The 15,774-nt window shown below is 43.8% G+C and overlaps 1 protein-coding gene across 8 annotated transcripts in view; it reads left to right on the forward strand.

The window, feature by feature from the left end:
- Positions 1-15,774, forward strand: part of dock10 (dedicator of cytokinesis 10) — a 333,920-nt gene that overhangs the window by 126,497 nt on the left and 191,649 nt on the right. For all 8 annotated transcript variants that reach the window (XM_087993668.1, XM_087993671.1, XM_043702110.2 and 5 more), the window contains exon 2: positions 1,122-1,241. In XM_087993668.1, the coding sequence (XP_087849794.1) occupies positions 1,122-1,241 (120 nt within the window). The remainder of the gene's footprint in view (positions 1-1,121; positions 1,242-15,774) is intronic.

Raw genomic sequence — 15,774 nt, forward strand, 5'->3', positions numbered from 1 at the left:
TATCTGGAATGGACACAGTTTAGTTACTTGACTGAAACCTACAAACATCCTTTGGAGTCCTGACAAGGTGGATGGAAAGAGGATGTTTTCCCATGTAAGAGAATCTAGAACTAGGGGTCACTACTTAAAATTCAGGGTTTGTCTCATGACCTTATGAATAATGACCTGGGGACATGGGTTCAAATCATATCTTGGAGCCAGTGGAATTTGAATTCAATAAATAACTGATGTTTTTTGTGTTAAAAAACTAGTCTAATGGCAACCATGTAATCATTGTCAGTTGTCATAAAAAAAACCCTGGCTCATTATGTCCTTTAGGGAAGAGAATGTGCTAATTTAATTCTGGTCTACATGTAATTCCAGACTCAAACTCTTTGAACAAGTAGGGAGGTGCAATCAATGCTGTCCTAGTCGGCCTTGCCCACATCCTATGAAAGAGTGAAGAGAAAAGATCAGATCAGAGCTAGGAATTCTATTACCTTCAGTGTGGAAACAGGGCATTTGGCCCAACACATCCACACCAACCCTCTGAAGAGTAACCCACCCAGACCCATTACCCTCTGACTAATGCACCTAACATTATGGGCAAATTAGCGTGGCCAATTCATCTAATCTGCACATTTTGGATTGTGGGAGGAAACCGGAGCACCCGGAGGAAACCCATGCAGACACGGGGAGAATGTGCAAAGTCCACGCAAACAGTCACTTGAGGTGGGATTTTGCTGCATGTTCTGATGAATATTTAGCAGAGAAGTCAGCAATGAGTCACTGAGCTTAACTGCATCATTGCAGAATGGATCAGAGCTGTGTGCATTGATTCACCATCTTGGTAAACAGCTTTTGCAAGTGAGAAGAATTGAAAAATACAATTAGCTGTTTACAGATGATGGAATTTGGAAGGTCATATTCAAACAGCTTGAAATCAATAAATTCAAAAAACAAAAAAAAGCACAAATGAGTCAGATTTATGATCTATGTGCCCTAATTAACAATAATATGCATGCACAGTAATACCTGGTGTAGTGTGCAGGGCAGTGTGAATGTAAAATTATTACAGGTGGGAATCCTCAATTTTTAAGTGCAGATGGATTAACAGCTTTCCAATGTTGTGTTTTCTGAAGCAAGAGAAACCTAAAATCGTTGAACCACTGGATTATGAAGCAATCATTGAAGAATGTGAGAGCCAAATTCAGGATCATCCACTTAAAGATATGCTGCTCTTCCCAGATGATGATTTCTCGGTGAGTAAAACTTTTGTATTTTACAAGTCTTTGCTTATGATCGGATGTGAAAAAACACATCTTTAAATAGATTTTGTGGTAACCAACTGGCTAAGTTAGGTGCTAACTCATTTCCACCTTAACCCATTTGGGACTGAGATGAGGAGATATTTCTTCACACAGAGCCTGGTCAGTTTGTGGAATTCACTGTCACAGAAAGTGGTTGAAGCCAAAACGTTGTACAAAGCATTTTTCAATTTAAAGATAGAGCACTTCTCTCTAAACGGATCAAAGGATATTGGGGAAAAGACTTTCCAATTGGATGCTCATCCATGATCATAATGAATAATTGAACAGGCTCAAAGGGCAAAAGGGCCAATTCTGCACCTATTTTCTATGTTTCTATTATGTTATGGTTTCAATGTACAAGTAACTCTTGACTTTACATATCAATTTTACCAGTTCTACCACATATTAGATGTTTGTATTTTAAGTTATCTTCAAACTCACTATGAATATGAATTTGCAATGGATGTGTCGTTAGAGATTCAAATTTAATTTGCTTTGGAGCTTAATGTCCAAAGATGCTCACAATTTTGCAAGTGAAAGCATGCCAACAGATAAATAGAGTACAAAAATCACTATGAAAACTGAAATTGCTGGAGAAAGTCAGCAGGTAGGGTAGGGTAGCATCCGTGGAGATATTTTGGGTTCAGTGACTATTCTTCAGAACTGGCTCATGGGATTCTGCAAAGAAACAGAACTGCTTTAAATCAATGGTATCGCTCTTGGTACACTTACCTAATTGTTGGGACTAACAAGGGAAGCAAACCTTGGAAAGAACGTAGAGAAGCTAAGCTCAAGTTGTTTTTGAAAAACTGGAATATTGACTAGTAATGTATTTTGTCAATCGTATTAACCACATTTTTATCAAAATTAGCCCAGTGATATAAACTATGTATGTTTTAACTTGCTAATAAAGGAAATATTTTTTTGCTGATTCAAAACCCTGATAAAATGGGATTGTATTTGGAAGTTTTTAAATGACATGGTCCTAATCATAATTAGTAGGTCATTCTGATTGTTGTATGCTGTTAAAAATTGAGTGACATGGAATAACTGAGATCATACACCAGAGCTACTTAGAAATATCTGGCCAGCAATACTCAGCCCAAGGCAAACCAGATATCAGTGACCCAATTTTAACCCTGCCATCTGGTAGGAACAATGTGTGGATGTGTAGGATCTGGCGGAGGTGTTCATGTGTGGTAAAATTGCCTCCTTTGACATTAACTTTGCATCTTTTGGCCTTGGTTCAGTTTCTTGCCCCAGGCCATTTCAACTTAGAAACACAGGATCCACCCATACTCAGGCCTGCCAGAAACCATGGTGGAATTGGAGTTTGAGAACTCCTGAAACAGTAGATTTTTTCTAGCTCTTAGCTGCAATTCACTGGAACACAGGATCTGTGGTTCATTCATTTTCTAGCTCGCAATCCTACTTTGCTGAAACAGTCCTGTGTGGGCTTTCTCTAGTTATTATAATTATTTCTCATCAACATGTTTGGATTTGTTATAACACACCTCTAGAACATGTGGGACTCTAACCATGACCTCCTGGCCCAGAGGTAGGAACACCACTTTGTGTCGTAAGAGCCCTTTCAGCTTATTCTTTCTGGGCACAACAATATTCTGAGAATGAGCAGTAGCTGCATAAGCCTCATTAACTACCTCCTGAACATATGTGCTGCTCAAACCACAACAGGTTAGGTGTATGGTGTACAGGAGGTGATTCCCAGTGCACACAAAGAAGCCAAGCATCACCAACTGTAGGAATAGAATTGATAGGCAAAGCTCATTTTCCTTGGAGCAGAGGAGGCTGGAGTGACTTAATTGATGTACACAAAATATTGAGAGATCATAGGTAGGATTAGAATGGACAGCTAGTTTTGCTTTTTGCCATGCACATATAATAGGCTAAGTAGTCTCTTTCAGAACCATAATGTTTCTGTGGTTTCCATCACATTTTTCAACTTCTCTGGCACTCAGTGCAGGCAGAGTTTAATCCTTAGATTTATTTGCAGAGACCTGTGTACAAACAGTTGGCTAGAACAGGTCTATTACTTGCAGGACAGTAGGTTTCCACTAAAGTCAATAAAAATCTGAATTTCTTTGTCACTAAATTCTTGTAGGTTGCTGCAGGGGACATCACCTCAGTATAATAGTCTGTTGTAGAGAGATGCATTAGGCAAGTGGACAACACCCTCTTTGCCACAGCACAGTAGGGCACTTTCCTACTCACCTCATCAGTCAATAGGACAGAATTCTGGCTTTTACATTGGCTTCCCTGACCTGCAAGGTGTTACTAACCAAGTGTGTAATGCTGTCAGGTCACTGAGACAAGATCCAGCGACATATACCAATAGAAAAGGATACCATTCAACCAATGAATGGTTAGTTGCCTGAAAACTGAAGATAGGTGGTGCATAGGCAGGAACAGAGTAAAAAAAAACAAAGAACCCGCAGATATTGGCAGTCTGAAATTGTTAGAAAAACTCAGCAAGTCTGGCAGGAGTTGTGGAGAGAAAGCAGAGTTAACATTTCAGGTCCAGCGGCCCTTCTTCAGAACTGAGAAAATTAGTATATATGAGCCAGTGTGGGATGGTGCTGATGAGAGAGAGACTGAGAGAGTGTATATGGCAACACGTGGCCCTGAGTGTCAATCTCAGGATGTGGTGAGAACCTTTTTACCCAGAGGAGCGTTGTATGTCAGGGAGATATCGGTGACCCTGGGTGGATTCAAAACACGAAGGATGAAATTTGAGTTGGAATCCACATGGGTTGAATCTGAGCCGGAGGCAGTCATTGAGGAATGGGACGTGACTGTGGAAGTGGGTTTAGGCAAATATCTAGACAAGCACCAGGTGCGATAACAAAAGTAATGATGGTGAACAAGAATTAAGAAAAAACACGAATCATCCTGAATATTCTTAGTGATCCTGGATGCAATGATCTTAGTTACAGCCAGTCTAATGCTGGAGAGGACTATCTTATTCCAGAGGGTTTTGCTATTGCTGCTGCTCTCTGTAGTCATGTGTAACCTTGTCCTGCTAGAGTGAGCAAGGATGGCTGTGTTGCATTAATAGAGCTGACCTTGGTTCAGCAGGTCAGCATGAGGAATGGTACCAGTAATGAATCACTAGCACAGGTGCTCTATTGGCTCCTTAGAGCATCCACAATGTGGGACAAAGCAATATTGGGTTGACAATAATTGTGGGAGATTTCAATCTACATATTAACTGGAAAAATCAGATTGGCAATGGCACACCGGGTAAACACTTCATCGAATGCTAGTTTCATTATGTTTCATAGAGCAACACATTTTGCAACCAAGCAGGGAACAGATTGTGCTAGATTTGTGGAGAGCACATATGGTAGTGTCCCTACCTCTGGACCAGAGCACCTGAGTTCAAGTCCCACCTGCTCAGGGGTGTGTCACAATACAACAGTGGATTAGAAAATATTTACAAACAGACCCAGGAAGAGGGAGAGTGCAAGAGAGACTTAGTGAATGTGCTGATACTCAACCTGGCACTCTATGAGAATTAAATCATTAATGAATGACTTCAGAGTAAAGAAACTCTGAGGTAACAGCAACCACAGAATTTAATGCTCAGTTTGAAAGAGAGAAGATTAGGTCAAAAATGAATATTTTAAACTCACGTGAGGGGCAATTATGTGCATATGAAAATTGAACTAGTTGAAGTGAACTGGGATATTAAGATTAGATTACTTACAGTGTGGAAACAGGCCCTTCCGCCCAACAAGTCCACACCGCCCCGCCGAAGCGCAACCCACCAGACATTGACCCCTTACCTAACACTACGGGCAATTTAGCATGGCCAATTCACCTGACCTGCACATCTTTGGACTGTGGGAGGAAACCGAAGCACCCGGAGGAAACCCACGCAGACACGGGGAGAATGTGCAAACTCCACACAGACACTTGCCTGAGGCGGGAACTGAACCCGGGTCTCTGGCGCTGTGAGGCAGTAGTGCTAACCACTGTGCCACCATGCCGCCCCATTAAGCTAGAAGATAAATCTATTTAAAGGTGTGTTGCAGTTATTTAATGTGATATTTTGTATATTTAGAATAAGAGAATTTTCACCATCCTCTCACCATCAGAAGGTAAGGAGAACATCTAACTTAAAGAAAAAGCATAAAATTGGACAAAGGAGGTGATGGGTCAGATGGTTGGACAGAATATAAAGACTGGCAGAGGATTCCAAAGGTTAATTAGGAGGAAGAATGTAGAGTACAGTACAAGAGAAAGGTAGTGAGAAATTTAAAAATAAATAGCAAGAGTTGCTGCAGATATTTGAAAAGAAGAGAATAAACAAGTGTTGGTTATCCAGTGTGCGAAAATGGGGAGTTAATAGTATACATTAAGGAAATACTGGGTAAAGTGGACAACCATTTGCTTCTGTCTTCACTAAAGAGGATACCAAAAAGTATCTAGGGATAGCCGATAATCAGGAGGTGGAGGGAGAGAGGAACTTAATGAAATTACAATCACCAGGGCAGCAGTACTTAGCAAACCGATGGAGTTGTGTGCTGGCATGTCCTTAGGTCCTGACTGATTTATTCCTAGGGTTTTTTTAAAATCCAGAAGTGCTCTGACACACACTGTTTTCTCATCTCACTAAATCAGCTGTGTTTTCCAATTGAATAACTTACATGCAAAGCCCATTAAAGACAATACAAACCAAAGTTGAGGAAGAGTAGGGAAAGGGGAAGGGGAGCAAATCAAAAATGGAGTAGGAATCCCAGTGTCTTAAAAGGAGGTGGTTAATGAGGTGTAAGTTAATGGATTAATTTTGAAAATTATCTAGATTTGGAAAGGTTCCATCACATTGGAAATTAGTGAATATAACTCCTTTCTGTTCAAGAGGGAGTGGGGCAGAAAACTATAGGCCAGTTAGATCAATGGCTACCATGGGGAAAAGTGTTAGAATTGATCATTAAGGAGGTTCCAAAGATGCGTTTAGAAATATCAATCAGGAAGAGTTGCATGATTGCGTGGAAGGGAAATCATGTTTAACCAATTTAAAGGAGTTATTTGAAGGATGAACATGTGTCTTGGATAACGTGGAACCTGTGGACCTTTGTTTGAATTTCCAGAGGCATTTGATAAAGTGCGACATAAGTCGTTATTGTGCAAAGTAGGAATCCAAGTTTCAGCATGGATTAAAGATTGACTGTCTAGGAGAAAACAAAGTGAGTAAAAGAGTCTTTGATTAGCAGAATGTGATGAATGGAGTTCTACAGGCAGCTATGCTCGAGCCTCAAGTTTTTTTACAATTTACATCAATGACTTTTATGAGAGTAGAGAAGGCATGGTAGCTAAATTTGCAGACAACACGATGATAGAGAGGAAAGTATGAAGTGAAGAAGACATAAGGAGGTTGCAGATGAATAGGGATAAATTGAATGGGAAAAAATATATGCAGGTGTTTTGTGGATAATTGTGAAGTTGTTCATTTTGACAGGAAGAATAAAGAGAGCAGATGTTTAAATAGAGACAGCAAAATTCTATGGTGGGGAAGGATTTAGGTGTTGCAGTGCATGCATCACTAAAAATCAGTTTGCATGTCCAGCAAGTTATTAGAAGGCTGATGGAATGTTATCCTCGATTGTGTGAGTAATTAAATGTAAATGTAACGATGCTGTAGACTCATAGAGTCATAGAGATGTACAGCATGGAAACAGACCCTTCGGTCCAACCCGTCCACGCCGACCAGATATCCCAACCTAATCCAGTCCCACCTGCCTGCACCCGGCGCATATCCATCCAAACCCTTCTTATTCATATACCCATCTAAATGTCTTTTAAATGTTGCAAATGTACCAGCCTCCACCACTTCCTCTGGCAGCTCATTTCATACATGTACCACCCTCTGTGTGAAAACAATTGCCCCTTAGGTCCCTTTTATATCTTTTGCCTCTCACCCTAAACCTATGCCCTCTAGTTCTGGACTCCCGACCCCAGGGAAAAGACTTTGTCTATTTATCCTATCCATGCCCCTCATAATTTTATAAACCTCTATAAGGTCACCCCTCAGCCTCCGAAGCTCCAGGGGAAACAGCCCCAGCCTGTTCAGCCTCTCCCTATAGCTCAGATCCTCCATCCCTGGCAACATCCTTGTAAATCTTTTCTGAACCCTTTCAAGTTTCACAACATCTTTCTGATAGGAAGGAGACTAGAATTGCACACAGTATTCCAACAGTGGCCTAACCAATGTCCTGTACAGCCGCAACATGACCTCCCAACTCCTGTACTCAATACTCTGACCAATAAAGGAAAGCATAGCAAACACCTTCTTCACTATCCTATCTATCTGCGACTCCACTTTCAAGGAGCTATGAACCTGCACTCCAAGATTTCTTTGTTCTGCAACACTCTCTAGGACCTTACCATTAAGTGGAAAAGTCCTGCTAAGATTTGCTTTCCTAAAATACAGCACCTCGCATTTATCTGAAATAAACTCCCATCTGCGACTTCTCAGCCCATTGGTCCATCTGGTCCAGATCCTGTTGTAATCTGAGGTAACCTTCTTCGCTGTCCACTCCACCTCCAAGTTTGGTGTCATCTGCAAACTTACTAACTGTACCTCTTATGCTCGCATCCAAATCCTTTATGTAAATGACAAAAAGTAGCGGTCCCTGCACTGATCCTTGTGGCACTCCACTGGTCACAGGCCTCCAGTCTAAAAAACAACCCTCCACCACCACCCTCATCTTCTATCTTTGAGCCAGTTTTGTATCCACATGGATAGTTCTCCCTGTATTCCATGAGATCTAACCTTGCTAACAAGTCTCCCATGGGGAACCTTGTCGAACGTCTTACTGAAGTCCATATAGATCATATCTACCGGTCTTGCCCTCATCAATCCTCTTTGTTACTTCCTCAAAAAGCTCAACAAGTTTGTGAGACATGATTTCCCATGCACAAAGCCATGTTTACTATCCCTAATCTGTCCTTGCCTTTCCAAATACATATACATCCTGTCCCTCAGGATTCCCTCCAACAACTTGCCCACCACCGACGTCAGGCTCACCGCTGTATAGTTTCCTGGCTTGTCCTTATTACCCTTCTTAAAGAGTGGCACCATGTTAGCCAACCTCCAGTGACTATCAATGATACAAATCTCTCAGCAAGAGGCCCAGCAATCACTTTTCTAGCTTGCCTCAGAGTTCTCGGGTACACCTGATCAGGTCCTGGGAATTTATTCATCTTTATGCGTTTCCAGCACTTCCTCCTCTGTCATATGGACATTTTGCAAGGTGTCACCATCTATTTCACTACTTTCTATATCTTCCATATCCTATACTGCAGTTGTAAAGCGTACAGTGGAACCACATCTTGGATACTGTGGTCAGATTTGGTTGCCTTATTCAAGGAAGGATGTACATGAATTGGAGACAATTCAGAGGAAATTTGCCAGCTGATACCTAACATAAATATGTTGGCTTATGAGGAAATGTTGGACAGATTAAACTTGTTTCTACTGGAGTTTAGAAGAGTGAGTGACTTGATTTATTTGCACATGGTCTTAAAAGGACGATGTGGAAATAATGGGGCTGATTTTGCTCTGTCCAGACAGTTGTTAGTCCAGTGTAGGTTAGAGTTGTACATGAGGATCCTGTGGAATCTCTTATCATAGCACACTCTGAAGGAGTGACCCGGGAAATCAAACTTTCCCTACAAAATTGAGGACTTTAGATGATTCTGTTGAAATTAAATGAAATGGTTATTCAGGATAAAGAAGACTATTAATTACAGTCTTGACTCCTCAGACACTATTAAGCTGACACTATTCGCAATCCCAAGACCCTTTCATTCCCAGACCACCCCCCATCCACCCCTCCCACCCCTTGGGACCTAACACTCTCAGCCCTGGGAACTGACACCTCCATTCCTGGTACCTGACATCCTGTCATCCTTAAGACCTGACAACCGCACTTCCCCACCTCCTTCAAGATCTGACACCCTGCCCTGTGACATGACCCCCCCTCCAGGGGAAAGTGAGGACTGCAGATGCTGGAGAATCTGAGTCGAAAAGGGCGGTGCTGGAATAATACAGCAGGTCAGGCAGCATCTGAGGAGCAGGAGAGTCGACGCTTAGGGTATAAGTCCTTCATCAGAAATGGGCGCAGGAGCAGGCTGAGACAGTAGGTCGACCAGGGCAGTCAGGTTTGTGGATTTTAGATAAGATTTTGGATAGAACCAGGTGGTGTGGGATTAGGGAACAATGAGATTGGAGGCTGTGAATGGGAGGTTCCCTGAGGTGATGAGGTTGTGGATGGTTTGGGAGATGATGGTTTGGTGATGCGAGGTGGGGTTGTCTTTCCTCTGTTTGAATTTCCAGAAGGATTTGATAAAGGTAAGAGGAGGTTCAGCGAGTTGGCATCTGGCTTCGGCGACGTAGAGGTAGGTGCGCCATACTACCACTGCACCCCAGCATTCCTGATGAAGGGTTATGCCCAAAACATCGAATCTTCTGCTCCTCGGATGCTGCCTGTGTTTTTCCAGTGCTCCCACCCCCAGGAGTCCTTGTACTGATTCCAAGGGAACCCCACTGAAGAGAACTACTCGTCAATGCTGTCTGTTTCCAGTCACTTAGCAAACTTTGTATCAATACTGCAACTTGCCCTCTTACTCCCCTTTGCTGATGACCATATTATGTGAAACTTTATTAAATGTCTTTTGAAAGTCCATGTTTACCACATCAGCCACATGTCTGTCACCAAACTTCTCTACCAACTCATCAAAAAACTCCAGTAAGCATGTGATTTGCTTTTCATAAATCCACTTTGGCTTTCCTTAATTAATCAACATTTGTCCAAGTAACTGCTAGATTTGTATCAATTAATTGTTTCTGAAAGATTTTCCACAAAAGTTAAATGGGTTGGTCTACGATTATTCATTTACACTTTTGTAAAAGAAAGGTATAATATCTGCAATTCTCCAGTTCTTTGGAACCATTAGAGCTAATGCCTTTGCATCGTCCACTCTTACTTCCCTTAGTGTCCTTCAATGCATTTTATTTACTGCTGGTGATTTACCAACTTTAAGAATAACCAGACTACCTACCATTGCCTCTTTATCAATTTTTTGCTTACCTAGTACCCAAACTACCTTATGGCTGGACTTAGTGCAGTGGAGAGGCAGGGTAGGTGGGGAATACGAAAGAAGAAGTGAGGGACCCACTTCCCCCTGATCTCCAGTACCCCAGCCCCTCCCCCCAACCACAGAGTATCCCTCCCACATTCATTGTCAGGCAGTTGTGGCTTCTTTAAAATGTAAGAAATCAGCTTACCTGTTTCTGTTTCTTGCAGCCTTGCCCTGTAACACCCACCTTGGCAGCACAGTTGTCAATCATTGAGGGGTGGAGAGCTTTTCCATTGGCCCTCCAGCCATTGGAGTTTGTCCACCCTCTCCGATTGGGCAAGAGGCCACTCCCTGGCCTTCAGTCAGTTGGAGCCTGCAGTGTAAGGAGTTCAGCCTGTGGTACGCTAATAAGAGTATAGATTATCACACAAAGTAGGGCAATGTCACATGGTTTTGTTCTGTTTGGGAGCCTCATAGCAAGAAGAAACTGCAGTAATATGTTTTTTAATTAAGTTAATGCTTTTGGTCACCTCACAATTCTGTAAGCATTCTTTGGTAACATAACAATATCAAGAAAACTAATTAATCTTGAGGATGGTGATGGGTACGTCCACTTTTATGCCAAGCACGGTTGAGATTTGGAAACATCCCCAAATTCCAGATCTCAATCCCTTTATGAATATCCAGCCCCATGTCTCTGTTTTCTGGTCATAACTGAGTTTCTGACTTTGGTATTTTGCTTACTCTCCACTCCATGTGTGGGCGGAGAACAAACAGGATATCCCAGACAGAAAACTCAATGATGACCAGAAAACAGACCTTTCAGATAATCCCTAGTGTAGAAGCAGGCCATTTGACCCATTGAGTCTACACGGACCCTCTGACGAGCATCCCACCTGAACCACCCCCTTAACCTATCCCTGTATCTCTGCATTTCGCATAGCTAACCCACTTAACCTGGTGGACATTCCTGGATACTATGGGCAATTTTGCATGGCCAATCAATCTAACCTGCACATCTTTGGAGTGTGGGAGAAAACCGTCGCACCCAGAGGAAACCCGTGCAGACACGGGGAGAATGTACAAACTCTGCAGTCACCAAAGCTGGAATCAAGCTCGCATCTCTGGCGCTGTGAGGCAGCAGTGCTAACCACTGAGCAAGCGTGTCGCCCTGAACTAAGTGTAAAGTGTTCAGTATGCTAAGAATATTTTGTCTTGATACCCTCTTTCCATGACTAGTCCACTAAAAATATCTCTTCAAAGCTACATCTTGTTCTTGCCTTCAGTTGCACCAACACTTCTCTCAACAGTGTAATATCTGGTTATTTTCATCTATGTTAACCATTTTAGGATATTTTATTACATTGAAGTCACTAACAATTTGAATGTCGCTGTCATTATGACCTTCACTTTTTTTTAAAAAGTAGTAAAATTCCCCCAATACCCTTGCTTATAAGGTATTAGACAAACTATTACAGCTAAGGTATTTTGACAGCAGTGTGTGGGATTTATATTTTGCAAACATTTTTGCTGGAAGTATAAATTTCAGATTTAATGCATTTGTATTATTTTGGGATTTGCTCATGGAGCCCAAAGAGCTTTGCTGTATTACAATTATAAGACACTTTGGAGTTTTTGTCTGATCCAGAGAATCAAAATTGTGTTGATGGGAGCCATTCCAATAAAACTTGGCATTCATTATTAATGCTGCAGTGTCTTCCACTACATTGACTGGCAACCTTGGCTTGTTTTCTTGAACACATTTTTTCTGTAGCTGGTTATTTTTATGTATCTCATGTAAGTCAGTGTCACAAACTGACCTGCCAGGCAAAGCAGATTATCATTCTTCCTTATGATTGTATATGATGGTAAAATATATAAAGTAGGAGCAAGACGAGGTAATTCAACCCATCAAGCCTGATCCTCCATTCCATATGATCATGGGCAGCACATGACTCAGTGGTTAGCACTGCTGCCTCAAAGTGCCAGGGACTTATGTTCAATTCCAGCCTTGGCTGACTCTCTGTGTAGAGTTTGCAGGTTCTCCCTATGTCTGTGCAGATTTCCTCTGGTCCAATTTCCTCTGATAGTTTAAAGATGTACAGGTTAGGGGGGATTGGCCATGCTAAATTGCCCATAGTGTCCAGGGATGTGCTGGCTAGGTGGATTAGCCATAGAAAATGCAGGGTTTTAGGGATAGGGTATGGAGCATGGGTCTGGGTGGCATGCTCTTTGGAGGGTCAATGTGGACCCGATGGATCAAATGGTCTGCTCCCACACTGTAGGGATTCTATCATTCTATGATCATGGCTGATCTTCTATCTCCACATCAAACTCCTGTCCCCATGCTTCTTGACATCTTAGCTTCTAGAAATCGAAATATCTATTCTTTCTTAAACCTTTTAAATATCTTGACCACCTTAGCCTTCTGCGTTAGTGAATTCCACAGTGAATAAATTTCTATTCTCAGTGCAAAATGGTGCACTCCACATTTGAGACCATAATCACTGATATTCAGTCTTTTGTACTCATTAAAGATTTTAGAATATGTTTTAGCTATACCATTGCATTACGACTTCTGACAAAATTGAACAACATTCATTTGTATTACAGTTCTCAAAATATTTCTCTTGAAATAGAAGTTGATGAGGTAGACATTCTTTGAGTCTGTTTTTGGACCTAAATTGTTCTTGACAGGCAGTGCTCACTCCAACTCAAAGGCCCAGACCTAGCTCAATATTTTATGTTCAAACAGCCTGCACCTAATGTGTTACACAAGCAGCCTTTACACTTAACAGCATGATGAGGCACACACATCACCAATATGTCCTTAGAGGTGAGATGAATTGGGTAATGGAGAATTTAGGAGAAAGTGAGGACTACAGATGCTGGAGATCAGAGCTGAAATATGTGTTGCTGGAAAAGTGCAGCAGGTCAGGCAGCATCCAAGGAGCACAAGAATCAACGTTTCGGGCATAAGCCCTTCTTCAGGAATGAGGAAGGTTTGCCAAGCAGGCTAAGATAAAAGGTAGGGAGGAGCGACTTGAAGGAGGGGTGTTGGGAATGCGATAGGTGGAAGGATGTTAAGGTGAGGGTGATAGGCCGGAGAGGGGGTGGGGGCGGAGAGGTCGGGAAGAAGATTGCAGGTCAAGAAGGCGGTGCTGAGTCCGAAGGTTGGGACTGAGATAAGGTGAGGGGAGGGGAAATGAGGAAGCTGGAGAAATCTGCATTCATCCCTTGTGTTTGGAGGATTCCTAGACAGAAGATGAGGCGCTCTTCCTCTAGGCGTTGTGTTGCCATCGTCTGGCAATGGAGGAGGACAAAGACCTGCATCTCCTTGGCGGAGTGGGAAGGGCAGTTAAACTGTTCAGCCACAGGGCGGTTGGGTTGGTTGGTGAGGGTGTCCCAGAGGTGTTCTCTGAAACATTCCGCAAGTAGGCAGCTTGTCTCCCCAATGTAGAGGAGGCCACATCGGGTGCAGCGGATGCATAAATGATGTGTGTGGAGATGCAGGTGAATTTGTGACAGATATGGAAGGATCCCTTGGGGCCTTGGAGGGAAGTGAGGGGGGAGGTATGGGCACAAGTTTTGCATTTCTTGCGGTTGCAGGGGAAGGTGCCGGGAGTGGAGGTTGGGTTGGTGGGGGGTGTGGACCTGACAAGGGAGTCGCGGAGGGAGTGGTCTTTCCGGAACACTGATAGGGGAGGGGAGGGAAATATATCCTTGGTGGTGGGGTCTCTTTGGAGGATGATACGATGTATCTGGAGGTTGGTGGGGTGGTAGGTGAGGACCAGTGGGGTTCTGTCCTGGTGGCGATTGGAGGGGCGGGGTTCAAGGGCGGAGGAGCGGGAAGTGGAGGAGATGCGGTGGAGAGCATCGTCAACCACGTCTGAAGGGAAATTGCGGTCTTTGAAGAAGGAGGCCATCTGGGTTGTTCAGTATTGGAATTGGTCCTCCTGGGAGCAGATGCGGCAGAGGCGAAGGAATTGGGAATATTGGATGGCGTTTTTACAGGGGGCAGGGTGGGAGGAGGTGTAATGTAGGTAGCTGTGGGAGTCGTCGGTTTATAGTAAATATCCGTGTTGAGTCGGTTACCCGAGATAGAAATGGAGAGGTCGAGGAAGGGTGTTTCTACCTCCTGCCCAAAATCCACAAACCTAACTGTCCCGGCCGACCCATTGTCTCAGCCTGCTCCTGTCCAACCGAACTCATCTCTGCATACCTCGACACGGTCCTGTCCCCCAAGAACTCCCCACCTATGTTCGGGACACCACCCATGCCCTCCACCACCTCCATGATTTTTGCTTCCCCAGCTCCGAACGCCTTATCTTCATCATGGACATCCAGTCCCTATACACCTCCATCCCCCATCACGAAGGCCTCAAAGCCCTCTGCTTCTTCCTTTCCCGCTGACCCAACCAGTACCCTTCCACTGACACCCTCCTTCGACTGACTGAACTGGTCCTCACTCTGAACAACTTCTCTTTCCAATCCTCCCACTTCCTCCACACCAAAGGAGTAGCCATGGGCATCCGCATGGGCCCCAGCTATGCCTGCCTCTTCGTCGGATATGTGGAACAGTCCATCTTCTGCAGCTCCACTGGCACCACCCCCCACCTTTTCCTCCGCTACATCGATGACTGTATCGGCGCTACCTTGTGCTCCCACAAGGAGGTTGAACAGTTCATCCACTTTACTAACATCTTCCACCCCGACCTCAAATTTATCTGGACCGTCTCAGACTCCTCCCTCCCCTTCCTAGACCCCTCCATTTCTATCTCGGGCAACCGACTCAACACGGATATTTACTATAAACCGACCGACTCCCACAGCTACCTACATTACACCTCCTCCCACCCTGCCCCTGTAAAAACGCCATCCCATATTCCCAATTCCTTCGTCTCCGCCGCATCTGCTCCCAGGAGGACCAATTCCAATACTGAACAACCCAGATGGCCTCCTTCTTCAAAGACCGCAACTTCCCCTCAGACGTGGTTGACGATGCCCTCCACCGCATCTCCTCCACTTCCCGCTCCTCCGCCCTTGAACCCCGCCCCTCCAATCGCCACCAGGACAGAACCCCACTGGTCCTCACTTACCACCCCACCAACCTCCAGATACATCGTATCATCCTTCGTCATTTCCGCCACCTCCAAACAGATCCGACCACCAAGGATATATTTCCCTCCCCTCCCCTATCAGTGTTCCGGAAAGACCACTCCCTCCGTGACTCCCTCATCAGGTCCACACCTCCCACCAACCCAACCTCCATCTCGGCACCTTCCCCTGCAACCGCAAGAAATGCAAAACTTGTGCCCATACCTCCCCCCTCACTTCCCTCCAAGGCACCAAGGGATCCTTCCATATCCGTCAGAAATTC

The sequence above is a fragment of the Chiloscyllium plagiosum genome, unplaced genomic scaffold (assembly GCF_037043375.1).
Source record: "Chiloscyllium plagiosum isolate Xiang-an unplaced genomic scaffold, Cpla_swu_hap1 HiC_scaffold_13, whole genome shotgun sequence".
Classification (NCBI taxonomy): domain Eukaryota; kingdom Metazoa; phylum Chordata; class Chondrichthyes; order Orectolobiformes; family Hemiscylliidae; genus Chiloscyllium; species Chiloscyllium plagiosum.